We start from the raw sequence: 27101 nt of genomic DNA, 5'->3' as shown, positions 1-27101 counted from the left end.
TCTTGGCTCCAGTGGGTCGGAAAAGCTGAGAAGGTGTCCCCAGGGAAGGAGCTGACCAGCTGGCGGGAGCTGACCAGAGACTCAGAGGCCTGAGACCATTCCGCCTCCCAGCTGCCCTGGGCTACCAGGAAGCTCTGGGCCTTATCTTGGCTTGCAGGGGGCGGGAAGGGGGGCGGAGGGTGGGAATCGACACTGCAATCATCCACAGGGGTGTTGTGAGCCTTCCTGGCTGCCCACGCTCACTCCAGCAGCCGACTGGGGCTCTAACCAAAGGCGCGGGGCCAAGGCCACGGAGGGATGCAGCCCGCCCTGACCCCAGGGATATGGAAGTAGAGCCTGGCTTGGAACCCACATCTTGTGACTTCGAAATTCCCTGCCCTTGGTTTGAAAGGAGAGAGGCAGTGTTGTGAGTCCACACTCTCTAGGAGGGCAGACCCGGAAGCTGGAGACCTGTGTTCGGACCCTAGTTTCTACTTTCTTTGACCCGGAAACAGTCCCCTACTTCCTGTTGCTGTGAGGGTTCGGGGCTAGGAGCAGAGCCCAACCCACAGACCGTCCGAAACAGACCATCATTACCATTAGTAATAAACAGATCTCATTAATAATGAGGAAGACCCCACTGTCAACCAAGGTACTCCAGCAGCCAGCCTGTCAGGGGGCCGAATCCCTTCACGGAACACCCCTCGGGGCAGGTTACTCTGAGTCTCCTTGGTATCTCACCCCTCTGCCCCCCAGGGAGATGCTAACTTTGGAAACCATACCAGCACTGTAAGGTTTAACCAGGATGGGTGTAACTGAGTCAAATCAACCATTTTTTAATTTCCTGACAGTTGCTGAAAGGCCCAGATTATCCTCTCAATAATCATCTGCTGAGGAAAAGTGGACATGTCCCCTGAAGCTGGCATTGCCCCGCTCCTGGCCTGGCTGGTACTGTCCTTGTTCAACCCCTGTTGTCACTGTGAGGACCGTCTATCCCGACTGGCGGGATTTCTCCAGGCTCGAGCACCTTGAACTTCCTCTCTGCTCTCACCGACCTTCATCACAATTTGGGGGGGTATGTGTCTCCCACAGGACAGGAGTTTCTCAAGGGCAGGCTTGGCGGAGGGTCACGGGTGGGCCTGCCATGACGTGTGGCAGGAAGGACTCTCCTTTGTGTGTGTGTGTGGGGGTGCCCTTACTTGTACACTTTGGTGTTGTACGTCTTCTCCCCGGGGAAGCCGAACATGCCACAGACCACTCGGGAATTCTTGGCTGTCCAGTGCTTGTCGCAGATCTGCTTCCAGGTCTTTCCGTCCTTCACCTCTACATAGCCCTCTGTCACAGGCATGCGCCTGCGGTAGGCCGACAGGATGGCTCGGATCCGGATGTCCTCCACCTGGATGTTCAGGTTCTGGAAGGGACAAGGCACAGAAGCAGAGGAGTTACTTGCCTGGTCTGGCCACGGAGAGGTGGCGGCCAGCAGGGCCCTCTGGCCTCAGGTCCTGCAGGGCGGTGGGGGTGGGGACGGGCTGGAGGGGTGGCAGGCAGGGCCCAGGAGCAGTCAGAGAAGAGGGCCCCAGCACCCCAGCGGCTTCTCCTACAGCCTCCAAAAAGCCCAGACAGCACAGCGCAGCAGCCTCCATCTGTGGGTTCTCAAAATAAATGCGGAACAGAGAACATGTTCTCTTTGAATTCTCAAGTTCTGTATTAAAAACAATTGGGATTTTGTATTTTGTATTTTACTTTAAAGCATGTCTGTGCGCGCATGTGTGCCTGTACATGTGGGTCTCCCCACTAAGTTTTCAGTAAAATTGGCACTGAGCTGCAAGGTCCCTGCTTCATGCCTACCCCAGAGGCCCAAGGATTTGATAGAAGGACAGGGGGTCTGGGGGAGGGCAAGCTGGATGAGAGGAATGGGGTGCTATCCGGAGTTAGTAGTTCCTATGCTCACCCAATCGGCCCCCAAACACTCCTGAATCTCTCCGTTCCAGCCCCTCCGATTTCTGCCCCTGTCCTATGGGACCACTACCATCTCTTGCAAGGCTCCCTGGGTCCCTGCCTCCAGCTCCCTCTTCCACCCATTGGCTACAGGGCCAACCATCAGAGGCCTTTCTAAAACAGAGTGATCTTGTCCCTTGACTGTATAATAAAGCCCAGATTACTTAGGGAGATGGCCACAGCAGGTCATGACTGACGCCCCCTGTGCCTCCAGTCCCCTTACGGTCGCCAGCCCCGAAACTATACTCAGATCTGGTTAACTGCAATATAATAGCATCTGTGTCCACGTGTGAGACCCACAAGGAGTGTTCTATGTGCATTCTCTTACTTAATCCTCAACGAACAGAACAGGGTGGTTCGGAGCTATTGGTATCCTGTCTTCCAGGTAAGAGAACTGCCTGACTCTAATTACTCCCGAGAACCACCTGGAGGCAGGGAGCACAGGATGAGGAGCCCTCTGAGCCGGGCCAGGGACAGAGGCAGGGGGCCGCCCAGCACAGGATCCTGGCAACCCAAGTGCCTGAGCCCCTGTCCAGCCAGGATGCAAATGAACCACGAGCTTGAACAGAACCATTATTTGGGTGCCCGGGGATTCATGTCTCCTCACTCCAGCTTCAGGGTGTAAAGCCAGGCCCCGCTTCAGCAGCCCCGCAAGGCAGTGGAAAGTCTGTGGGCTGGGAGTGATGGCATTTGGCACTGGTTCCCTTCCACGCAGAGAAGAAGGAAAGCGCCAGGGGCAGGGCAGTGTTTGCCAACTTAGATCCTGGATCATTTACAGCCTCCATTCAGGCCACGGGACCTGTGCCACCAAGACACGTGGACAGGGGTGAGCCAAGAAAGGGTCTGAGCTCCAGACCGGCCTGTGCACCAGCCCCCTCCTGCCTCTTCCCACTGCAGGAGGTGGGGCTAGAATTCCAGCTGGTAATGCATAATGGCCAGAAGGAAAGTTCCTGCTGAGGCACCCGCCCTGGGACTACATGGGGCAGGCGGCTGGGGCCACCTTAATTAAATTCCAATCCTTCTCCCCTTTATTAAATTCCGATCCTCCTCCCGCTAAGCAACTCCCCACCCCCCACCCCCCGCCAACCGCCATGGGGCAGCAGTGTAGGCTCACTGAGCAGAGATGTGAAAGTGACCCTTGGCACCCCAGCTACCAGCGTGGGACAGGGGACGCAGCAGACCCACCCACGTACCCTTGTCTCGGTGCAAGGTGGCATCTCTTCTGCAGAAATATGACAGTGACGTGGGGGAGCCAGGTGGGCTCAAGGATGTGGGAAATGAGGTTTAGAGAAGAGAATGTGCTAGAGCAAGGTGTCCTTGTCCTTCCACCGACTCACTGCCTCTGTGTGTGTGTGTGATATGGTGTCTGTGTGGGTCTGTGTGTCTGTACGTGGGAGTGTGAGTCTGTCTGTGCACCTGTGCGGCACAGGAGAGGTCCAGAGGGACTTGTTCTCTCCAAAGCCTTAGAAAAGTGGTCAGGATCGTTCCTTCAAAACGGAATGTCTTCTCTCCTCCCATGGAAGCAATGCCTTCTCATTCCGTCAGGCTCAAATTCACCTCATTCATTCATTCATTCATTCATTCAAGAAAATACACTCTCTCCCCACTCGATGGACCTTGAAGGCTTCCTCCCTCTGGCCCCAAACACAGGGCCCTGTCTCTTCTCTAAATAACAAAACGCGCAAGGGCCCTCACTTATCAAACCAACAGATTCATTACAGGGCGGGTTCTGGGCTTGCTCCATTCCCATGACAGCCCACGAGCAGGCCGATGGTACGCCCATGTTCCAGATGGAAAATGAGAAAATTTGGTGAGGTTTCACAACTTCTCCTAATGCACACAGCCAGTAAGTAGGTAAACAAGGGTGAACACTGAGTTCGAACTCCAAGCCTGTCCTCCAGCCTTGGACTGCTGGTCTCTACCCTCCCACTCACACCCTGTCCAGTGCGAGGTACTGAGTTGACCCACACAGGGCAGGGTCAGGGGTTCGGCATTCTGGATGGTCCCCTTGGGGCCTGCACGTTTGAAGCCCATCCTGTGCTCTGGTGGGAGAAGCCCTGAGTCAGACCAGAGTGTACGTGAGGGGAGACCTGCCTCCCAGCTGCTCTTGGAGTTGGGCCAGGGGGCAGCAGGGAAACCCATCCTGGTGCACATTCAGAGCTCCCCGCTAGCTAATGAGCTCCCTTAGGCCGCTATGTGCAGGAAAACACACACAGACACACAGAACTTCCCTCCTTACTTCACCACCGTGGAATCTCTTCCATAACCACAAGGGTTAGATATTTTTTTTTCTCATAAGTTCAGCTCCAAAAGAGAAGAGAAGATGTGAAACACAGACACATTTTTATTTCTTTTCTAACAAAGGGCTCTCTAGATGTGCTGGTTATACATTAAGACCAATAGCCCAGAAGCTCGAAGAGCATCTGGCACATTTTTCAGATTAAAATTAAGGTCTGAATGCTGTCTCTCTTGCCAGATATAAGAGTTCACCCAGATCTCCAACAAGGCCTTCCTCCAAGGAATTCACAGAACCTTCTAGACTCGTCCGACTCAGAACTCATCTCGTCCCCGGCACGGCTCCAGCCCTGGGAGTGAGGACCAGCTAGTTCCAAAAGGGCAAATCAAGGTGCAGGGAGGTGAGGCCCTGCCTTGCTTCAGCCAGAGGGGCTGGTGGAAAGAAAGGCTGACACAAGAGCACCACGCCTGGACTCCCAGGCTTGTGTCTGCACGACACTTCACATTTGCAGCGTCTGTGAATGACTTGCAAAAATTCCACAATGTGACAGTCTGGGGCTGTCGCCAAGGAGGAAAAATCACCAATTTTGAAAGCCTAGTTGAAGATTGCATCAGGTAGAGATACCAGGGGAGGCAAGGCAAGGCCAGCAAGAAAGCCAGCCTATAAGGACATCGTAATTTGAGTACGAAGCACCCCTGTTCTGGGAGGCATGTTGGTAAGGGCCCCATCCTAGCCCAATTATCTTCCTTCCCTCTGCTTTAGAAGCTGTCCTTGAACATCAGCCCAGGCCTTCCCACCTGAGAAGGCATCCCAGGAGAGGCTCGAGCACGCAGTCATTCCAACGAGAGTGCACGGCTGGTTCAACCTCTGCTGGCTTACCCACCCCATCCCCCTACTGCTAACAGCCCTCAGCTGCCTTTATTCAGCTGTTTCCACCTTCCCCTCCTCAAGTCTCCCATCACTGCCCCAATCCCATCACCATCTGCCAGACAGGTGGCAACGGGGGAACCTCGGCAATGAAATGACTGGAACTCTCACTTCACGCAGGCTGAGTGTCTCCCTGGTGTGGAGCATTTGCGGACCCAGTCCACCTCTCACACGAGCTTGCCCACTGCGTGTAGTACTGTCTTGCTCCAAACCTTCCCATGGCTCCCCAGGCCTTAGGCTCCCAGCTCTGATCCATACCACACCCTCCCTTCCCTTTTTCCAGCCAGCGACCTTCTCTCACTGCCACAGACATCACTCCTTAAAGCCCAGCATTGAAACTCACTGGAATTCTCTCTTCCTTCTCTCTGAGTCCTACTGACTGCAGGGACAATCTCATTCACGCATCTGAACGTGTCTGTTGAATGCTCCTGGCACCGTGTGGGGCCCTGGGCCACACGGGCCAACCCGACACACCAGTCTCTTGCTGCACTCCTGACAGGATACAGACAGCACCATTTCCCCGATGAAGATCCCCTCCACCACTATCTGGTCCATAGAGATTGGATTTCTTTATTCCCCGCACATTTGCTTTTTTTCCTTTTTTTAAGATTTTATTTATTTATTTGACAGAGAGAGAGATCACAAGCAAGCAGAGAGGCAGGCAGAGAGAAAGGGGGAAGCAGGCTCCCCGCTAAGCAGAGAGTCTGATGCGGGGCTCAATCCCAGGACACTGAGACCATGACCTGAGTCAAAGGCTTAACCCACTGAGCCACCCAGGTGCCCTGCACATTTGCTTTCTGAGTCGCTCAGTTAGTCCTTGACTTAGCCTGACCATCTTACACTCTGATTATTTATCTTTCCAGTGTGTTTTTGCCAGCTCAGAACTGTGAGTTCCTGAGGGCAGAACGGTGCCTTATTCATTTCTGTCTCACCCATGGCCCCTAATCCCAGACACGACACATAGTGGGTCCTCAAACATTTTTGGAAGGAACCAATAATGGTTTTTAAAACTCTGATCACAGGAATTCATCTTAGCCGAACATTGAGCTCCCAAGCTAAAAGTGTAATAAAGACTCCCTTTATTCTTTGTTTAATGCAAAATAAACCACCAGGCAGCACTTGTTTCTCTTCAGAGCATAAACACTACGTGTGTGACCTATGGATGGACAAGTAGGACGTCTACACTCTCTCCATGCGCACCCCTGTCATCCTGGCTATTAACACCCTCCCTCACCTCTCAAAACCTGATACTAAGGAAGTTTCTGGGCTGAATTAAAAGCTGATCTGACCCTCAGCACACATCTAGATGATTTAGCTAAGTGGGTATTCTCCGTAAACAGCATGAGGCATGCTGTAGTTGAAGAATCTGGCCACACTGTAGATACCTTTTTTTTTTTTCCCCTTAAGGATCTTACTATTTATTTGACAGAGAGAAAGAGCACAAAGCAGGAGGAGCAGCAGGCAGAGAGAGAGCGAGAAGCAGGCTTCCCGATGGGCAGGGAGCCCGATGCGGGGCTCAATCCCAGAACCCCGGGGTCATGACCTCAGCCGAAGGCAGATGCTTAATGGACTGAGCCACGCAGGCGCCCCTGTAATTATCTCCTTTTGATGATCGAATCAGGAATTCACAGAGTAAGGAGCCAAGTAAGAAGACACATTCTCTATCCAGGGACTTCCACCGGGTCAGATGATGAAGGGGAAGAGAGAAGGCATTGCCGTGATGGCTCAGCTCTGAGGGATGGCCACCAGTCGGGTGGGGGTGGTGTGGAGAGCTGAGGTCATTCTGAGCCACCAGAGGAAAAAACCAGCACTCTGTCCGGGCCCTCCTCCTATAAATCAAGAGCCTTACAAGGTTGCTGGAAAACCGAATGCTCTGTATTTCATTTTCCAACCAGAAAGCACTGGGTAGGTAACAGAGACTGCTTCTTTGGGGAACAAGCAAGCCCTCCAGTCTGCAGGAAGCTGGCGGGACACCTGCTCCAGCAGCCAGTCCCTCTGAGCCAGCAGGGGAGCTGAGGCCACAGCCCAGCCAAGTCCTGTACCAGACTCCCAGCGGGGGGTACCTACTGCCTCTGGGGGGGGTAATTATCACCATGGTAACTAAGTCACGATCTGTGGAACTGTCCTTCATGACTAGACTGTAATCTCCAGGAAGGCAAGGCTGTCCGCTTCATCAATCTCTTTATTCCCAGTGCCTGGTATCTGTCTGGTGCTTGATTAAAACATATCAAATGAATGCAGGACCAGATCCAGCATCCGGTTAACTTAGCACCAGCCTCAGGGGGGTGGAGCGGGGCGAGGGGCGGGGATTCCTTGGCACTGACCCCTCCGGCATGGTTGAAGTGACTGATTTGAATGGCTCCGGTCCAGGGCAGCCCCATCCGAGCCACATGAGTGGGATCGCCCCACAGAATGGATCCCCCGCCTGGGGGATGAGAGTCTCCTGCCCACTTCTCCCATTTTGCATCCCTTCTCTATGTACCCTTCCATATCCTCTCTTGTCTCCCTTTCCAAACAGCCACAAACTCTCCATCCAAGTCACATGTTCGAACTTCAAGTCCCTGCAGTCCACTCGTTGATTTCATCTCAGATAAGTTATCACACAGCTTGTTTCTTTCATCTAACAGGTAACCACAATGTCGCTTATTTCGCTTCACACACAAATTATAATCATATTTATCCTCTTCGAAGAGTTGTGCGGACAACGCCCTTGCCAGGGATCAGGTTCCAGGTCTGTTGGGATGGGCGCAATTTCAAGTATTTTGTTTTGTTATCCGCACACATGCCCTTTTGCTTTTCAGAGGCTCTGACCTATTTTTCAGTTGGGAAAATAGGTCACCCTGGAACTACTTCTCTTGTGTTCCTTGTGGTGGCTGGCAAGCCCTGATCACATAGAGACTCAGTAAATAGAATCATGGAATGTTGGCACCAGACTTATATGTACTTATATGTCTTATATGTACATCCTTTTGCCCAAACTCCCCGTGAACTACGAGACAAATCCAACCCAGCTATATCTGAACGATCCTGCTCAACGGGGCAGTGAGACTAGGGATTCAGAGGCCATGGGCTTCCACCATAGCTTTTCAGTCCCTCGTTGGGAGTGTCTGACACAAACTGCCCGCTTGCTCCCACTTCTCCTCTGCCGCAGAGGGAGGCCATCCAGCTATCCTGCAGCCATCAGGGGAAACAGGACTATACTGAAGCTTAGAGGGGCTCCTGCCCTCGAAATTGGACAGAGATGAGGACAGACCCCCTTTCTTTCCTAAATCATCCAGTGTAACCCATTGCACCCACGCTCTGGTGGAAGGGGGGGAAGCAGGGACAGGGGGCAACTTCCAGCTGGGAAGTTCTCAGACCTTCCTAGAGGCCCCAGATGCTGGTGAGATAAGGCTGCTGCTGCTGCAGGGAGACCTGGAAGCATTCCGGCAGCTGAGGGTGACTAATAACAAACCTGGGCTCCTGGAATTTTAAGAATTCACGCCAGCCTCAGTTCCCGTGGTTAAGAGAAGAAAGAGGTTTTTCAGGTCTCCATGCCCTTCCAGAAGAATGTGAGAGCATGGAGGGTAGGGGTACCAGATTCTCCCAGCTCTGGCCTCCTTGTCCCTCCAGGGGCCTCTCCAGACCTCGGCTCCCTGCTGTCACAAGGAGAAACTGAGGCTTGGGGGCCCCTCGAGGGATGGGCCCCCCTAAATCTCACAGCCCGGGGGTTTCCAATCAGTCCTGGTAACCTAACTGCCTTTGCAAGAGAGCCTTTAAAAAATGGGTACAGAAGAAGGCGGCGTGAGGGGGTGAAGAAAAGGAAAAGATCTGTATGTTCCCTGATCTCACAACACATGGCTTCAGCCCTGTGCCCTTCTAGGACACATGAGTTAGCAATGTGCACAACAGCCAGTGTGGAGAGGTTGACTCAGGAGGGCATCTGGATTTGCAATCTCTTCTTATCTAATGCTTTTTCCAGCTTATCCACTGCCACAGACAGGAAACAAAGCCTCTCGAGTTAAGGGCCTCTGAAACCCTGGGAGGTATTGCTGGGGCTCTGTTTCCTAGGTTTTAAAAGGATCCGTTTGCTCCGAAGCAATAGTATTCTGCCTGGCAGACCTTGGTCCTGCTTGCCTCTTTTTGAGAAGGTTTTGAGGGCTGGCCTCTGACTCGTTTGCTTATGAAAACGCCGCTTTTGCAGTCCAGAGACCCAGGAAGGGTCAGACACTCCAGACGCAAAGGTGCGAATCTCAGGCTCCACCAGACCAGAGCTAAGGCGTCCTGCCTTCCACTCTGGAGTCTAAGACAGGCTCCCTAGCAAGATGTGACTGCATACAGTCTGTGTCTGAGGACCAGAGAACTGCAACTCCCCGTGGTGAATTTTCTGGATGCTGTGACCCGATGTGGTGGACCGGCGAGGATGGAGGGTCGGGGGGAGCGGGGGTGGTCGCTAACCTAACGAAGCACTTTATAGCCTGCTAAGCACTTTGACAGAAATCATCTGAGTTTCTTCCTCTCCAGAATTTAAAACTCCCTTGTAAATGATGAGTGCATGCTGTGTCGTTTTGATGGAGAAACCATCGCCACTCCAGATTACAGACGGTCATAGCCGGAAGGGACGGAATTCAAGCAGCTCATTTTCCTAAAGAGAATGGACCTGCCCAGGGCTCTGGCTGCCCACCAACAGGTAGCTCGGGGCCAAACCTGTGAACTCTCCCTTGGTGGGGTCATTCCTACGAAGGAGATGGGCGTCCTCCCTTCTTTGGAACCGAATCTGTGAAGTGTCGAAGAGCCCCCGGGGATGCCCCAAGCAGATGGAGGAGTCCACTGGAAACACAGTTAGCTCATTGAGTGAGATTCATCAGCTGGGCCCCAGGGCTTAGTGACTCACGTCTCTGGCATTCCAAAGTGGGATGAACTTGGTCTAGACTGATGCTCAGTTTTCTTCCACTCTCTGCTGGGGGAATTCCAGTGCACTCCGGAGAAGGCACAAGCCTGTGAGGGTCACCTCTAATGGTCTGTGATCTGCCCCCAATCTCTAGGAGTCAATGAGGATGGACGTTAGAGAAGAGTTAGAGATCCTGGCTGTACCCTTCAGAGTGGGAAGAGATGGGGCGGGGGCGGGTTGGGGGAAGTGCCCTCATCTCGTTCATTGGGCCAGTCATTTGCACCTGGAGGCATAAGTCACAGAGAAAGCATTAACTGGCATCTCTTTTTGACCACACTCCACTCTTGGCCACTTTTGAATTTATGGACCCCAAACTGGGGAAGTCGCGGGAGGGCCTTAGTGCTCACACTTTGATGTGGAAGAATAAGGGCCAAAAGTCTGCTCCTGCTTTCAAGGCCGAGGTTGGGCGGGACCAGAGAAGAGGCAGGGAGAGAGCCAGAGCGCACAGCACACACACCAGCCGGCAGCCCTTCCGTGTGCATGAGAGAGAGAGAAAGATGCCGATTCCCACAATGGTGTGCACTGCCGACTGCCAGCTATGGGCACCTCCTGCATGGGCTTGGTGCACTTTTGTAAATACAGAGTAATGAGGGATCTTAGAATTTGGCAATCGCCTCACCCGGCTTCCTTCCCAGTGTAGAAATCTGGCTGCACGTTCCTGGCAGGAGGTCATCCCGCTCCTGCTGGAAGGACTCTTGTGACGGGAGCTTGCTACTTACAGGGTAGCCGCATACGCTGTGGGGCGGCCCTAAGTATTAACAGTTTCCAGGCGGAACCGAAATCTACGTCCCATTACCTTCTTACACATCTTGGTTCTGGGTTAGAATCAATCACACATCTTGGGCGCCTGGGTGGCTCAGTGGGTTAAGCCGCTGCCTTCGGCTCAGGTCATGATCTCAGAGTCCTGGGATCGAGTCCCGCATCGGGCTCTCTGCTCAGCAGGGAGCCTGCTTCCTCCTCTCTCTCTGCCTGCCTCTCTGCCTACTTGTGGTCTCTGTCTGTCAAATAAATAAATAAAATCTTTAAAAAAAAAAAAATCACACATCTTCTCCATGATAGCACTGCTGAAACTTAGAGAACCCACACGACGCCCCTCCTCTCTCTCTTCTCATCACCAAATCTTCCTCTCCTCCTTTGATATGGTTTCCAGACCTGTCTCCATCCTGCTGGTCCATTCTTGGGGGGACCTAGCTAAGAGATGGCCCCAGATCTGAATCCTGCCCTCGATCTAAAAAACAAACAGTTTAGGGGAAGAATCTTTCCATCAGTGCGTCAGTGCATGTTCACATTTTGGGATTTTGTTTGTTTGTTTGTTTGTTTTGTTTTTACCACCATATCATAGCTTTGGCTTATACAGAGCTTTCCAATCCCTTGCAGGGATTTTTTTTTTTTTAAAGATTTTATTTATTTATTTGACAGAGAGAGATCACAAGTAGGCAGAGAGGCAGGCAGAGAGAGAGGAGGAAGCAGGCTCCCTGCTGAGCAGAGAGCCCGATGCGGGACTCGATCCCAGGACCCTGAGATCATGACCTGAGCCGAAGGCAGCGGCTTAACCCACTGAGCCACCCAGGCGCCCCCTTGCAGGGATTTTAAAGATACAGTCACTGCTCTTCATTGTCAGTCACTGTCCTGGGCTTTCACTCTATGGCTGATTTTTTTCTTCCAGTATAGGACCTTGATATAGGACCTTCTATTCATCCCACTTTATTATAGTTTGGGCCTATTCTCTCAACATCCTGAGGTTTTTCTGAATCTCGTTTAATAATGTTATATTCCCGCAATCCCTTCTAGTTTTGTGTCCCCTGTAACTGTTAGGCAGCAGCCGGGCCCCAGGAACGATGGTTCGAGACCATCCGCTGCGTTCACGGATTCACCTGCAGCCTTTCCCGGCACCGTTAGTCATCCCACAGTCGCCCGCTGAACTGCATGTCCACCGGCGTACATCTCTTGCTCTCACCCACAGATGTCTGAAAGGGAACGTTTCTGTAGCCAAGAGGAAAGATTCCATGACACAGGCTATTACATGAGGTATTTTGGAGAAACTTCTCAACATCCCACAAATATCCCTGTAAGTGGTCTGGGCGGCTCCCTACCCCTCAGGCCGGCTTTGACAGGAAGCGGGGGCTTTAGCCACAAAGTCCTAGATGGACTGGCAACTCTCTCAGTTTCTCCTCAGACATCTGGAGATGTGGGCCCTGTCATGACCTCTGTTCAGCTGACACCAAAGGGAAGAAGATTCCAGAGGACGGCTTATCAGCTGAAAGTTTCCTCAGTGTCTGTGGCTGGGCAAGAAAGCTCCCAGTGTGGCTCACAGTAACTGTCTGAAGAAGAGGGAGGACTTCGAGGAGCCTGCGAAGGGTGGGAGGCGGTGGGAGTCATGCCACCCTTCCAGCCAGTCATCCCCATCCCACCCTGGTAGTACTCTCTGGGTTACCATAAGTTCATTTAGGGTCTAGGCTCCTCGCCTTGGAATGATCCCCCAGCTTTCCAAAGGCATGTCAGGTCATAGGGTCATGTCTTTTTTTTTTCCCCAATGGGGTCCCCGACCATGCTGTGTGTACAGCATGCACCCAACAAATGTCCAGAAAAAAGACAGGTACTGGAGTGCCTGGGGGGCTCCATCAGTTACGCAACTGCCCTTTGGCTCAGGTCACGATCCCAGGGTCCTAGGATGGAGCCCCACATGGGGCTCCCTGCTCAGTGGGACGCCTGCTTCTTCTTCTCCCTCTGACTGCTGCTCCCCCTACTTGTGGTCTCTCTTTCTTTCTCTCTCTCTCTGTCAAATAAATAAATAAAATCTTTAAAAAAAAATACTAAAGACAGGTACTAAGCTTTTGTGGTGGACTCTTAGCATTTCCAGAATAAAAAGAAGTACTTTTTCCTATATTTGGGGGGGCCATTTCTCTGCCAATTCTACCCAGTCTAGGGTCTGCTTTTTCTAGGACCAGATTCAACAGACACTTCTCTGTTGACGTGCCATGCCCAGAGTCCTTTTTCCAGAATCATTTTTTTCTAACGGCGGATGAGTCCTTTCATTCTCCCCCGACCCCCAAACCCACGGACATGTTGGCCCACCTTCTTTCTATTCAACCATCAGTGACTTTCTTATGCCTGGAAGCCTGGATCTTCACATGACAATGCAACTATATTATCCCGAGATTCTAGGCTAAAGAGAGGCCCATTAAAGATGTTATAAATAAGCTCATTTTTTGAGTAAGCAGGGTGATGCTACAAAAGAGTGACTTGCTCCTATGTGCTTCTTACCACTGTTTAATTTGATATTTGACCCAGGGAGATTGTTCACCTATGGGGAAGACGATCTCGGATACGCATTCCTAAGAAGAAAATTTAGGGGTTGGAGACACTGTTCCTATCAGGTACCCAATGCTATTTGTACTGGATATAATAGTGAATTAGACAGACCCCTCCCCCCAAGAAGCTTCCAGTCTCCTTGGAAATTGGGTGCTAACGATCCCATATGAGGTGATAAGGAGCAAAGATAGAACATGTGAAACTGGACTGGACATGCCCATCCTCCAAATCACAGACTTTATGGTAAAGCCAAGTTGTTGTTGATATCTGAGCACCAACGCACATCAGATCTTTGCGAATCCCTTCTACTCCTCCCAGATTAAACAGCAGCATGTGAAGAGTGTCAGCTAGAAGCTGTCTGATCCTGGCAGTGGAGAGAAAGCTAGAAATCCTCTTCCCTGCTTTAAGGCAGGCTTGGACCCATTCCCAGCGTACTCAGTGTGCTCTAGGAACATATGAGAAAAGAGTGGGACAGTGTGAGTCATGGGAGGAATATGTAAAGACCACAGACTGGGGAGAACTTCCTCTGAAGCCCAAATAGGGCAATTTCAAGTTGGTTCTAAGGTCAGCTGGGGGGTAAAGCACAGTGAAGGCCCTTTGGCTTGGCTTCATGGCAGATCCCACAGAGCCCCGGGGGTGACATCCAACGTGTCCTTGAGGAGGCTGTCCTAAGCCTCAGGTACCTTGTCCATAAGAGCAGTGCCATAAATGTTTGTTGGTTTTGTTGTTTGCATGGAGAACTCATTGACGAGCTAACTCTGAAACGTAGCCATAAATGTAGAAGAGTCACAAGCCCTTTGGCCATTTCCAAATGCTGACTTGGGGCAGTCTAGCAACATCAGAATCATCGGAGAAAACTTTCAAAACTAGTCTGGCTCCCTAGTGGGAATTCTGCTTCAGGGGTTCTGGGGTGCGGCCCCAGTATGTGCTTTTTTAAAAAGTGATTCTGGGGGCGCCTGGGTAGCTCGGTCATTAAGCGTCTGCCTTCGGCTTGAGTCATGATCCCAGGGTCCTGGGATCGAGCCCCACTTTGGGCTCCCTGCTCAGCGGGAAGCCTGGTTCTCCCTCCCACTCCCCCTGCTTGTGTTCCTTCTCCTCTGTGTGTCTCCTTCTGTCAAATAAATAAATAAAATCTTAAAAAAAAAAAAAAGTGATTCTGATCCCCAGCTAGATTTGGAAACAGTGGTCCTTTGGTAGGTAGCCTCCGAGATGGCCCCCAATGGTCTCCTCCTTCTGCATTCACACCCTTGGGTAATCTCTTCCCACACTTATACAGTTGGTCTGTGTGACCAACAGAATATAGCAGAAATGATGGTCTATCACTTCCAAGATTGAGTTATGAAAGGCTGTGGCCTCCGTGTTTTGCTCACGTTCTCTCTCTTTTGAATCACTCACTCTGGAGAAGGACAATGGTCATGTCGTAAGGACACCCAGGCAGGCTATAGAGAGACAGAGAACCAGAAAGATCCAGCTGATGGCCAGCAACGAATGCTGGCCAACAACCACGTGAGTCAGCTTGGGACAGGGCCTCCTGCCTGAATGTGATCAAAGTCAACCAGCTAAGCCACTCCTGGATTCCCTTGGAAACTAAGTGAGATCATAAAGGCTACTGTTTGAAGCTGCAAAATTTGGGGGGGTAATTTGTTACATGGCATTTGATAACTGGTACATTTTCCCAGCTGAAAAGGCAAGATCTGGACAGAGCCCAGAGGGGCTTTCCTGTGCACCCTCTGTAGCTTCCTTTCACACCACTCCTACAGTCACCTTGTCTCTTGGCCTGTTTGACCTATTTACCCCTGTTCATGCCTTGGGGCCTCTGTGCCTCACGCAAGCCATTCTTTGTGTCTGGAATGAGTACCCTTTCTCTACCCACTGGTGGTCTCCCCTTCTCCTGCAGCATCCCCGAACACCAAATCAGGTTGGCTTGGGTCCCCTCCTTAGTACTCACACACTCTTCTTGGAATCAGTAGATGAGAATCAAGTTACATGGAAGAAAGAAAATACTGACGTGTGGGCGTCATCAAGAACACAAGACTTGCCTCTATGTGGTTGACCAACGAATTGTCGAATTTGAAACCAGGAATCCTTTTGTCACTGCACACCACACCCACATCTTCTGTGTGCTTGCAGTCGGTGACGCCCCAGCCGTTGGAGGAGCAGGCCGCGAGTGTGGCCTCCCTCCCCGTGCAGTAGACATTGTCCAACCAGATGGGCCCTGAAGGAAGCAGAGAAGAGAGAGACCAAGGGCTGCATCAAAGTTGGTTTGCATCTTGGGGGCACCAACATCATCCAGAGAGAATTTTTCTCTAATTTTGGCAGTTAATGTGGTCATGAATTGATTGTTGGTATGTTTGAGATACTGGACACCATTCTAGGGTATTTGGGTCCCCTTTCCAGAGTAGGCATCTGACGTGATTTGGGGATGTGCTAGACTGAATGTGATTTGGACAGAAACCAGATTTGAGCCCAGATGTCATGTGCTTAGTAGAATAGGCAGAGATTTTGGATGCCAAGCTGGGATTCATTCTGAGAGAGCCACTTAGCCTTGGCACCTTGGTCAAAACCCTTCTTTCTCATCAGACACGTCAACTGCAGGGCTACGTAGAGGTTAGAGAGGATATGTGGCCTGTATCTAGTTTGTTATTGGCCCATCGTTGCTCAAATAAGGTAACAAGGACGACGATGGCAATTGTCATTAGACTGACCATGATGCAGGCTAGACTCACCTTCCATCTGCAGCAGAGGCTGAACTCTGACCCCTCAGCGAAAATGTAAACCACCCTGCAACTAAGGGTTTGGAGTTTTTCAGGCATTTTCATAGGTATCAGTTCCCCTGACTTCCCTGCGCCTCAGGGATGGTCATTCCCACCTTCCAGACACAGAGCTCTGGCTCAGGGGGACGGTTCATCCTCAAGATCACAGCCTGAGCCCAGAGGTTGGGCCATTCAGTGCTCTTCTGACTCTGCCTGATGCTTCCCAGCCACTGATTTGGCTCTGCTACACTAACACACAGAGTCACCCCCTCACGTTCTAAAAGTCTGGTGAAGGCAGGGCTGGGAGGCCCTGTGCAACTCCGCTTGCCTCCTGAGTGTCCATCTGGTTTGCACTCCGTAGAAAATTCAGCATGCCAAGTGCCTCATACCATTAGAATGTTACCGTCAAAAGGGCAGAAAATACCAAGTGTTGACAAAGTTGAAAGAAACTGGAACCCTTGTGCGCTGACAGTCAGCAGGAAGGCAAGACGGTGCAGCCACTCCGGAAAACAGTATGGCGGTTCCTCAAGAAACAAAAACTGGTAGACTCAGGCTTCCGGTTATAGAGTGAAGAAGTCACTGGCATGAGAGGCACAGCACAGGGAACACAGTCAGTGGCCTTGTAACGGCGTTGTGTGGAGACAGATGGTAGCCCTGCTCGTGCTGAGCGCAGCATAACGCACAGACTTTTCGAATCACATTAGTTTCGAATGGAAACTAATGTGATGTGTGATGGCTGTATGTCAATAAATAAATAAATATTTAAAAAACAAAAATGGGATTCCCATACCATGCAGCGATCCCTGCTTCTGTGTATTTACCCAGAAGATCTGAAAGCAGGGTGTCGGAGAGCTATCGGCACACCCACAGGCGTTACAGCATTCTTCACAATAGCCAAAAGATGGACAAACTCTGGCATACGCATACCCTGAGTCTAGTGCTCAGCCTTAAAAAGGAAGGAAATTCTTTTTTTTTAATTTTTAATTTTTTATAAACATATATTTTTATCCCCAGGGGTACAGGTCTGTGAATCGTCAGGTTTTCACACTTCACAGCACTCACCATAGCACATACCCTCCCCAATGTCCGTAAACCCCACCCCCCTTCTCCCAACCCCCCTCCCCCCAGCAACCCTCAGTTTGTTTTGTGAGATCAAGAGTCACTTATGGTTTGTCTCCCTCCCTATCCCATCTTGTTTCATTTATTCTTCTCCTACCCCCTTAACCCCCCATGTTGCATCTCCACTAAGGAAGGAAATTCTAACACAGGCTGCAACATCAGGGGACCTTCAGGGCATCACGCTCAGTGAAATAAGCCAGTCACAAAATGACAAAACCGTATAATTCTGCGTAGATGAGGTACTTGGAATGGTTGAGTTTATAAAGACAGAAAGTCAAATGGAGGTGTTCAGGGGCCAGGAGAGGGGAGCACGAGGAGTGGTTGTTTAACGGGGACTGAGCTCCAGTTCCTCAAGACAAGAGGTGTTCTGGAGACTGGTTGTGGAACAACAGGAATGTACGAACACTACTGAATTGCGCATTGAAAAAACGGTGAAGACAGTATTTTACGTTAGGTGTATTTCACCACAATTTTTTAATGCGCTAAAGGGTTTCCAAAGGCTGATTTTTGTAAGTGCCCCTACAAAATGAGAAACAAACTCAAATGTCTCCTTTTTCTCAAAGCTCCAGACAGGCCTCAACAGGATGATGGAGCCAGATACCCCGGGCTCAGACTCTCTGCCTCGGGCCTGGGCACCACCAACTTGGCCAGCTACTTACCCAAGCGTGTTTCCCATTTCTGAAGTGAAAACAAGGATCCCCAACAAACAGGTCACCATGGAGATTCGATGAGATAATGTATGTGCTTAGTACATGTTCAAGCCCCTTTCCCTTCCTCCTTTCCACTAATCAGAAAAACAGGGAATGCCGTTGTTTCCAAATGCAAGGAAAACTGATACAGAAAGCAGGTACCAACACTCCCACTGCACAGACGAGAAAACCGAGGAGGATCTGAGGTTCTTCGAGGTCAGGGTGGATGTGGGGCTAGCCCCTAACTCTGGGGCCCTGCTGAGACGCGTCTGCTGTCACGGATGGCCAGTTAGGGCTTGAACCAGAGCGCCTCAGACACATTATGGGGAACAACAAGCTGATTGAAAACATCTGGGCTAAGGGTTTCCAACCGGTTTCTCAATTTGGCCTCACTTCCCAGCCATCAGGCTCCTCGGAAACATATGTTCCCTCATCAGTTGCTGCTTGGACAACAAAATGTTTGTCTTACTAAGTACTAGCAACAGAAAAGACCCTCCACATTTGCAGGGAGGCCTCTTTGGAACATTCTGTGGCAAAGCTGCTGAAGGGACAGAGATGGTGAAAAGAAGCAGGGCCCTTATTCCATCTGCAATGAGAGAAACCACCCTGGCTAAGGGGAGGGGAAGCGGGACAGCGTGCAGCTGAAGGAACCATGAGCAGCAAAGCAGACACTCTCCGGCCTGCTTTATTCTTTGATAGGAACATTTGAAAGGAGCTCCCTGGGGTCCTAAGGGAATGGACTTCCCCCAGAGAGCTGCTTTCTTAAGTAGTGTTAACTCACTGCCAATGATCCCACTTGGGACGTATTTTCACTAGGTCTTTTTTTTTTTTTTTAAAGATTGTATTTACTTATTTGAGGGAGACAGTGAGTGAAGTCGCACACAAGCAGTGGCAGAGGGAGAGGGAGAAGCAGACACCCCTCCTGAGCAGGGAGCCTGAAGTGGGACTTGAACCCAGGACCCTGGAATCATGACCCGAGCTGAAGGCAGATGCTTCACCGACTGAGTCACTCAGATGCCCCTCACCAGGTAATTTTTTGTAGACAGTGGAAGTGTAAATTTCGATACAGCCCGAGAGGGTATCACCAGGTATGATACACTAATCTGGCTTGATTCCATGACAATATGTTTCCGTGTATGCTTCCTGCCTATCACGGACACTGTCCTGACTTTGCTCTGGCTCTCTCCTGCTGGGATGCACAGTGGGCCAGGCACAGCTCAGGAGACGTCATTTCAGAGCTGCTAGGAAAGTGGCACCTGGATTGTAGGCGCGACTCTAACTTTGGACACAAAGAGCCAGCCAATCAGAATCCAAACCTCATTCTACACTGTCCGTTCATTCTCTCTAAGAAATGCTTCTCCTGACAAGAGAAGAGACGTATCAACCAATCCACAAACCATTTGGAAGACCGAGATCACAAAGGAAACTCTGAAAGCCCAAGTGTTCCCTGTGTTGTCAGGACAGTTGTTCAAGTTGGAAGCTCTAGGGCCCCACTGTAGTCATCTGTTGGCTTGGCCACTCTGATCTGAACAATGGGGAGTGAGGGGCAGCATGGGGTGGTGGGGCTGGGGAGGGATCAGATCTGAGTTTAGGTCTGAAGACAAGTCAAGGAGAGCAATCATCTCTAGTTCTGGCTGCTGGGAGACCCAGGGTGAGAAACAGAACAGCTGTCCCTTCTAGAACCCTCTGGAAGGGTCCATGAGTTCCCTGAGCTTAGAGACACTTTATGGGAGAAGAACTCTTGACAGTCCAGGCTGGAAAGCCTGGGAGGGCCTGGGTGCTCTCCTGGGGCTTCCTTACTACTCCCTGTATGTCAGAGGAGAAGGAGATAGTAAGAGCTTGGCTCTGGTGGTCCCAGTGCATGCATGGAGCCAGCCTGCAGGTTAAACTCCTTTCCCAGGAGCACAGCCCAGGGCACCGGTCACATTCTCTGCTCCCTATGCCAACAACTGCTTGCCGACTGTTTTCAGTACTGTCCTCAATCAAAATGAATTAATCAGCTAATATTTACCAAGTGCCCAACATGTACCCAGTGCTAAGAATCCTAACCTGATGCTAAAGAATTCAAATACCTTTGTATCTAATAGACCTCTCTTGATGCAAAAACCAAGTATCACTTTTTATGGACAACATAATCCTCAAAGTTCAGGAGACCGGACAGTTCACACTTTTTTTTTTTTTTTTTTACCTCTGTTTCTCCCTTCATCTTTGATATTTCTCCTTCCTAAGTCCTGCTGGTTTCAGTATCCACCAAGACGACCATTCTAGGATTCTCTGGCCTCTTGTTAGCTTCTCTCTGCAGCGTCTTTCCCTGGCCCTACATCAGCCACTATCCCACGGTCGTAGCTTAGACCTTATCATTACCAACAATGGCACTCCTCCCCAGTGTCCATTTCAGCCCTTCTGCTGTGTATCTGCATTTCCACCCAACCCCCCAAAATGTTTCTAGCACACACCTTCTTGTACTGCAATTTCCACCCTGACCCGTGACCCCAACAGCCTTCCCCACAAGTTCCCCATGTAGTGCCGTCCTACTTAATCCAGCCCAGACTCCAGGGACCAGGGTTTCAGCTGCTCCCTCACACACTCCCTCTATTCCCTTGAACTCTTCTCCCGCCATCCTCCCCGGGGGGCAAAGTCCGAGCCAGGTTAACCCACTTCCCTGGCCACCCCACGCCCACACTTGAGCAGTTGAACTAGAATGGGGAAAAAACCACACCCATCTAATCTAATGACAGGTAAACTTTAAGTCTGAGTAGAAATAAAATAAATAAAATAGTAGAAATAAAATAAAGTGGTCCCTGGAAAAAACCCATAGTCATTTGCAACTATTATAAAATACCGAGGCTTGAGAGCCTGGGATTGAAAACACAAACCTGACATTACCCTTGGGTCACTCAGCTAGCAGAATACATGAAGATGTAGAAATGTGGAGACATGTCTGGAGGTTTTTGTTTTTCATTTTCATTTCATTTCATTTTAAAGTAGGCTCCATGCTGGGCGTGGAGCTCAACGCCGGGTTTGAACTCACGACCTGCAATCAAGACCTGAGCTGAGTTCAGTCAGATGCTAAATGGATTAAGTCACCCAGGCCTTCGGCATGCCCAGAGTTTTGTAAAGAACACAGGAAGTGGGCTTTAAAAGCCCAACATTGGCAGGGCGCCTCGGTGGCTCCATCAGCTGAGGTCTGACTCTTGATTTCAGTTCAGGTCGTGATCTCGGGGTTGTGGGATAGAGTCTGGTGTTGGGCTCCACCCTGGGTGTAGAACCTGCTTGGGCTTCTCCCTCTTCCTTTCCCTCTGCCTCTCCCTACCTCCCCCTCTCTCTCTCAAAAAAAAAAAAAAAAAAAAACCACCCAGCATTTGCTAACTCATTTTTGCTGCTTTAATCTCGCCACTGCTAGGGAACCTCAAGTCAGCTTCAGAGAACATTTCACTGTAAGTGTGGTCTCTTGGTCTGGTTACTCCCACAGAGCACATTCAACTGCACGGAGGTAAGACATATAGGCAATGTAGATTTCTACATATAAAAATCTACATATAGAAATCTACATATAGATTTTTTCCTATAATTTCTAGAATAACAGAAATCAAGAGTTAGAAAGGACTTTAATAACAATCTATTTCAATGACTCCCAAACCTGGCTACATATACGATAACTTGGGAGGCTTCCAAAGGTTAGAGTCCTAGACTCTACCCCAGACCTTAACCCAAAATACTATGGATTAGCCCCCCCATACCCCCTGACAAGAACTGGTTCAGAGCACCAACACCAGCCCTCCCTCAAAGCTTTTACCAAAACACCTTCCCCCCCGCAAATATATTGACTTGAACTTGACAAGGGAAGAAAGAGTAGCCCAACCAAAGTGAAAAACCCAGATCAACTCTGTTCCTGTCACAGATGAGCCCAGAAGAGCATCTCGCTGTTAACAGTGTGAAGGTTACACGAACAGCACGGGCGGGAGAGTCAGGGAACATTGGCCTATGGGGAGCCTTTGTGAGAAAGAGCCAAAGGCACCCCTTCAAGGAACAGGGGACTAGAAGAAAGGCACCCCATCCCCTGGCTCACTTGGCCCCCAGGTAAGGCACAGGGGGCCATGGGTACAGACGGACTTCAGCCTTTAGTGAGGGTCACCAACCGGTCCCCTCGAGCCAGGAGGCATTTCCAGGACGCAGGACTTCCTGCCCTAACACACGGAAAGTCCCAGGTGAAGCGGGACGGTTGGATCCCAAGCCCTCCCCGGGCACCCATCTGTTCCCACCTCTAGCCCAGACCCAGGAGGCTGGCCAGATGCAGGATTCTGGGGAATTCACACTGGACAGCAACTGCACCTTCCTTTACCAGGCTCACAATCTCACAGAGCACTGTTCCTGGGGTTTCCAGCAACACGAGCACTCAATTCCAATTCCTTTACCTTCCCCCTTGCCGTAGGAGGAGCTGGCGGTCCAGGCCTTGGCCTCCACGTATCCCAGCTCCCGGCAGACGACGTGGGCCGCGTGGATGGAGAAGTCGTCATCACACACGGTGCCCCACTGACCGTTGTAGTACACCTCCACCCGGCCCTCGCTGTGCTTCCTCTTCTGGCCGGCCAGGCGCAGCTGGATCTTCACTGTGTCCGAGGGCGCCTGGGGCCGGTGGTACTCGGGGGCCGGCTGCTGGAAGTACTCAGGGTAGGGCCAGCCCTCGTACTGTGCCAGGGTCAGGGACGGGAGCAGCAACAGCAAGGCCAGACACCCGCCGAGGCCCCAGCCTCCACGCCTCTCCATCCCGTCTTCTGAACAGAGGACCTGCACGAGGGGGTGCTGGGCGGTGAGGGGTGACAGGCAGGCGCGTCCTGGAAGACAGGGACGGAAGCACATTACAGGGGTCTGCAAAACGTCCAGCTTGGTGCTGAAGGCTCTTCACCTTCTGGACCCCAACTTCCTCCCTTCTCCCGCCTAAGACTCCAACCAACAGATGTGTGAATTTCTACCTCTTCATTCTATGCACCTTTCCCTGTCTCTGAAATGTCTTTTTCACTGGGGCTCCTGGCAGGCACAGCAGCCCATCCACACTTCATTTGAGCAGAGTTCTTTTTTTTTTTTCTTTTTTAAGATTTTATTTACTGATTTGACACATAGAGACAATGAGCAAAAGCAGGGGGAGTGGAAGAGGGAGAAGCAGGCTCCCAGCTGAGCGGGGGGAGCTTGATGTAGGGCTTGATCCCAGGGTCCTGGATCGTGACCTGAGCCGAAGGCAGATGCCCAACCGACTGGACCACCCAGGTTCCCCTTGAGCAGAATTTTTAAAAAGATGATCTATAGCGATGTGAGCAAGGTTCAGGGGAATGAAGCAAAGAGCATGATACCCAGGGCTGGCAATAGAGGTGAGCTGTTCCCACCCCAGCCCGAGAGGTCCGGGAGGGAGTGCTTGCCAGCACCAGAGGGTCACGTGTTCGGAACTATGGCTCAAGGGAAGGGTCTTAAAGCCAAACCACAGCCACAGGAGCAGGAGGGATAAACACCGGACCTCTCTCTCTTCTGGTCTCTTGCTCTCTTTCCGGGGTCTCCTACTGGGCAAGCCCACCATCCTACCCGAAGTCAAGTGTGTTGGTGCAGTCTGTATGGGTAGGCCTCCTGGGGCCAGGGGCTAGTGGGGAAGGAGGGCAGCAGGTAGAAAGGGCAAGCAGAGGGCACCAGCACATTCCCTTCTTCCCCAGCTCTGTACAGCTGGTTCCCCAGGGCTTCCCATCTCCTTCATGCCATATCCCTATTGAAGCAGCCTCCAGGATTCTCTCCTTCTGAGCTGGGCTCATCATCTAGACCCACTTCTCAGCCTTTCCAGACACTTCTATGTCCCCATGTATGTTACAAACTTCTTGAGGGTAGGACTTGTAGCTCATTCTTCTTTGGCTTCCCTCAGTAAACCCTGCAGGTTCATGGACATATGTACTGAACGAGAAGGTGGTCTGGTTCCAGGGACTGAGCCACTGGTGAGGAATGGAGCTTAAGGTAATAATACATGGAAGGAGTCCAGTGTGCACTGTCTGGGCTTTCCTATGTGAGATGTCCTCCTTCCTTTAGGACATTAGCTGACTCAGACAGAAATGGTCTCTTCGGGATTCAGAGAAGAACACCAGGAAAAACACCAGAAAAACATGGGCTGCTGTTCTCGCTGCACACACCTGTGAACCCTCCCAAGGCTCTGCTCTCAGGCTCCAGGCTCTCAGACACACCAGCAGGCTGCTAGCCCACACCCCTGATCTCATTACACCATGCACTTGGGACCACAAGCCAGGCGAGGTTGCTGAATGAAGGTCAGTAGCAAAGTCTCCTTAAACAGCCCTCGTGCAGGGCCTGTCCTTAGCTGAGTGGTGGTTTCTGCAAGCAGCTGCCTCAGATGGTTCTGATGTCAGTGATGTCCCAGGGACGGTTCTGTCCCTTTTCATAGCTTCTGTCCCTGAAGGATGCAGGGGGCCGAGACCAGCATGCTCTTAGCACAGAGGGGAGGCATAAAGCTCTTGGTGGCAAACAGGAGAGAGGCTGAGTGGCCCATCATCGGGGAAGGGAGAACCGGTCAGCAGAGCAGGGGGGCTACTCTAGACTCTAGAGCCAGACAGCGTGGGTTTGAATCCGCGTTCAGATACTTACTCACTGTGCAACCTCGGGAAATACTTAGCTTCTCTGTGTCTCTCTCTCTGTGTTTTCCATCTGTAACATGGGGATAATACTACCGAGCTCACAGAATTGTCATGAAGATCAAATGAAAGGCACATTGCAAGCACTATAGGAACATTTGCTAATGAAAAATTTAAATTCTCAAGATTGTAGTCTCCATTCCCAGGTGGAGACTACCTCTAAGAATTCCACAGTGAGGATTATAGCAAGAGATAAATACTTAGGTCATGGTCCCAGTCCTTCCACAGTCCAGAGAGAGGGACTACTAGTTTCAAAGGATTGCAGGTGTTCCCCAGCAGAGGAAGCGGCCTTGGGATGTGGGGCCCCAGAAGCAAAACCAGGACCAGCAGGGGGAAGTTAAAAGTATACTACTTTCTATCTGAACCACGTATAAAGGGTTAGGCTAAGCATATTCAGTTCAAGGCACTTCTCTACCGAGGAAGGACCAGAAAACTGCCCCAAGCTGTCAGGATGGCCGGACAGTGCCCAGATTCCCCTCGTGGGTGCTGGGTGAAGAGGCCCGAGGACTGTGGAAGGCCCCCCAGTTCCACTGGAGATCCACACATCGTCATCCTGTGACTCACAAGCGAGGTCAGAAAGTCAGGGGGGTTCCTGCAATAGCCGCCATCAAACACGAGCAGGGTGGCTCGTCTCCCCTGCCCTCACTTCTCTCCCATCAGAGCCCCTTTGCACCCACAGGCTCAACTACGCTCACTAAAACCTTGAGGTATGGTGAAGAAGGCAGGGATCATGATTCTTCTACAAGGGAGAAACTCAAGAACCCAAGAGGATTAAGGACTCCACTGAAATTGAGCATTTGTGCAGGCAAAACCGGAACTAGAAATCCCAAGCTACCAGGGCATCAACAATCCACCAGCACATGTAAGAAAGGCCCAAATTCTGCCCGGGGCATAGAAGCCTCTACACTTTGGCCCATACCTACTCTCTTGGCTTCAGTTCCAACCACCCTCTCTCCCCACTCTCACTCTAGACCTTCACATGTCACCTGTCCAGTCATACGAGCCTCTACTCGGCTGAAGCTTTACACCTAGATCAATGTGTCCCTATCCCAACCCTCCCACCTCCATCAAGCCCAGCTTCCCTCCAAACAGTATTATGTCACAAGCCCTCCCATTCTTTGGAAATTCTCATTCTCCGATGGACCTGGAGGGGCTAAAGATGGGACACTCCAAGACGGGCCGCTTTAGCATGAAGATTATTTTGAATGAAAAGCAATCAAAACCCAGTAGAATTCGGAAAAGCTCTTCTCTTCCCCCTCAACTGCCCCAAAAGAATTCAGATAGAGAGACCTGCTCCAGGGAGAGAGCTGTCACCGTAGAGAACGACAGTAGGACATGAACTGGTTGTGTGGACAGAGAAGAACCTTAGCAAGGCCTGTCTGATCAAAGTCCTGTGTGTCCCATTGTTTCTAAGGGGTCAGAGTGGCCCCCTAGCATCTGTTTATCAAACATTTACTCTTTCTCATCTCCCTGTGAATTGCATTCCTTCTTCTGAAGTCCCAGACACCCACCCCCTTTCTTTAGTTCAGGAAGACTTGCTAGTACCGCATTTTGCCTGTCTTTGGAATTTCCATGTTCCTGTATGTATGAAATGAAATTTGATTTTCCTCCTGTTAATCTGTCTTGTGTCAAGAGGACTCTTAGCCCAGCTAGAAGGGCCCTGTAGGGCAGAGGAAATTCTTCTTAAATCAGAATGAGTGTCTTCTCTGATTTCCTTTAAAATAGAATTTTGTCTGTGCTGTACACAATGAACCTTCCCAGGGTTAGCTAATTCCTGGAGATGATAAAGAACTCACAATTGTACTTTTCATATGGGAACTAACCAACCCAGAACCCTGTCCTCTTAACTACCTCCTGACCAAAATCTCATACTCTGGGCCACTAGCCCTCTGCCCTGATCACCCTAGGGCCAGGGACCAGACAACTGGAGACAGCCCCTCAGCCCCACAGTGAGCCAAAATTATTCGACCAGGGTATCTTAAACCTGCTTAGCCTGCTTCTTAGGTTTCACCCATTCTTTCCTGTGACAGTCACAAGAAAGACTCTGCCCACAGATTTCCCCTTGCTCCCTCTGCCTGTGACCAACACTGGCGCTTCCCCTCACTGTGTGCCTTGCCTCTCGTTTCTAGGAATCAGTGAGTATAAACTTTTTCCTTCTGAACAGTTTATTCTTTTTTTAAAAAATATTTTATTTATTTATTTGACAGAGAGAGAGAGAGAGATCACAAGTAGGCAGAGAGGCAGGCAGAGAGAGAGGGGAAGCAGGCTCCCTGCCAAGCAGAGAGCCCAGTACAGATGCGGGGCTCGATCCCAGGACCCTGAGATCATGATCTGAGCCAAAGGCAGAGGCTTGAACCTCTGAGCCACTCAGGTGCCCCTGAACAGTTTATTCTTTAAAAGAAATCTTACTCTGGATGTGCCTATCTCCACACTGTTCTACCCATCTTCTTGGATTCTCCCATCTGTGGGAATGGACAGAGT

At 50.9% G+C, this 27101-nt stretch overlaps 1 protein-coding gene across 3 annotated transcripts in view; it reads right to left on the bottom strand.

Moving 5' to 3' along the window:
* Positions 1-27101, bottom strand: part of LOXL2 (lysyl oxidase like 2) — an 88052-nt gene that overhangs the window by 38305 nt on the left and 22646 nt on the right. For all 3 annotated transcript variants that reach the window (XM_044225145.1, XM_044225143.1, XM_044225146.1), the window contains exons 2-4: positions 22359-22778; positions 15422-15597; positions 1179-1390 (exon numbers count right to left, since the gene is read on the bottom strand). In XM_044225145.1, coding sequence (XP_044081080.1) covers positions 1179-1390; positions 15422-15597; positions 22359-22710 — 740 coding nt within the window. In that variant the 5' untranslated portion in view covers positions 22711-22778. The remainder of the gene's footprint in view (positions 1-1178; positions 1391-15421; positions 15598-22358; positions 22779-27101) is intronic.

This window comes from Neovison vison, chromosome 11 (genome assembly GCF_020171115.1).
Source record: "Neovison vison isolate M4711 chromosome 11, ASM_NN_V1, whole genome shotgun sequence".
Lineage (NCBI taxonomy): Eukaryota > Metazoa > Chordata > Mammalia > Carnivora > Mustelidae > Neogale > Neogale vison.
This window is presented reverse-complemented; position numbering and strand designations above follow the sequence as displayed.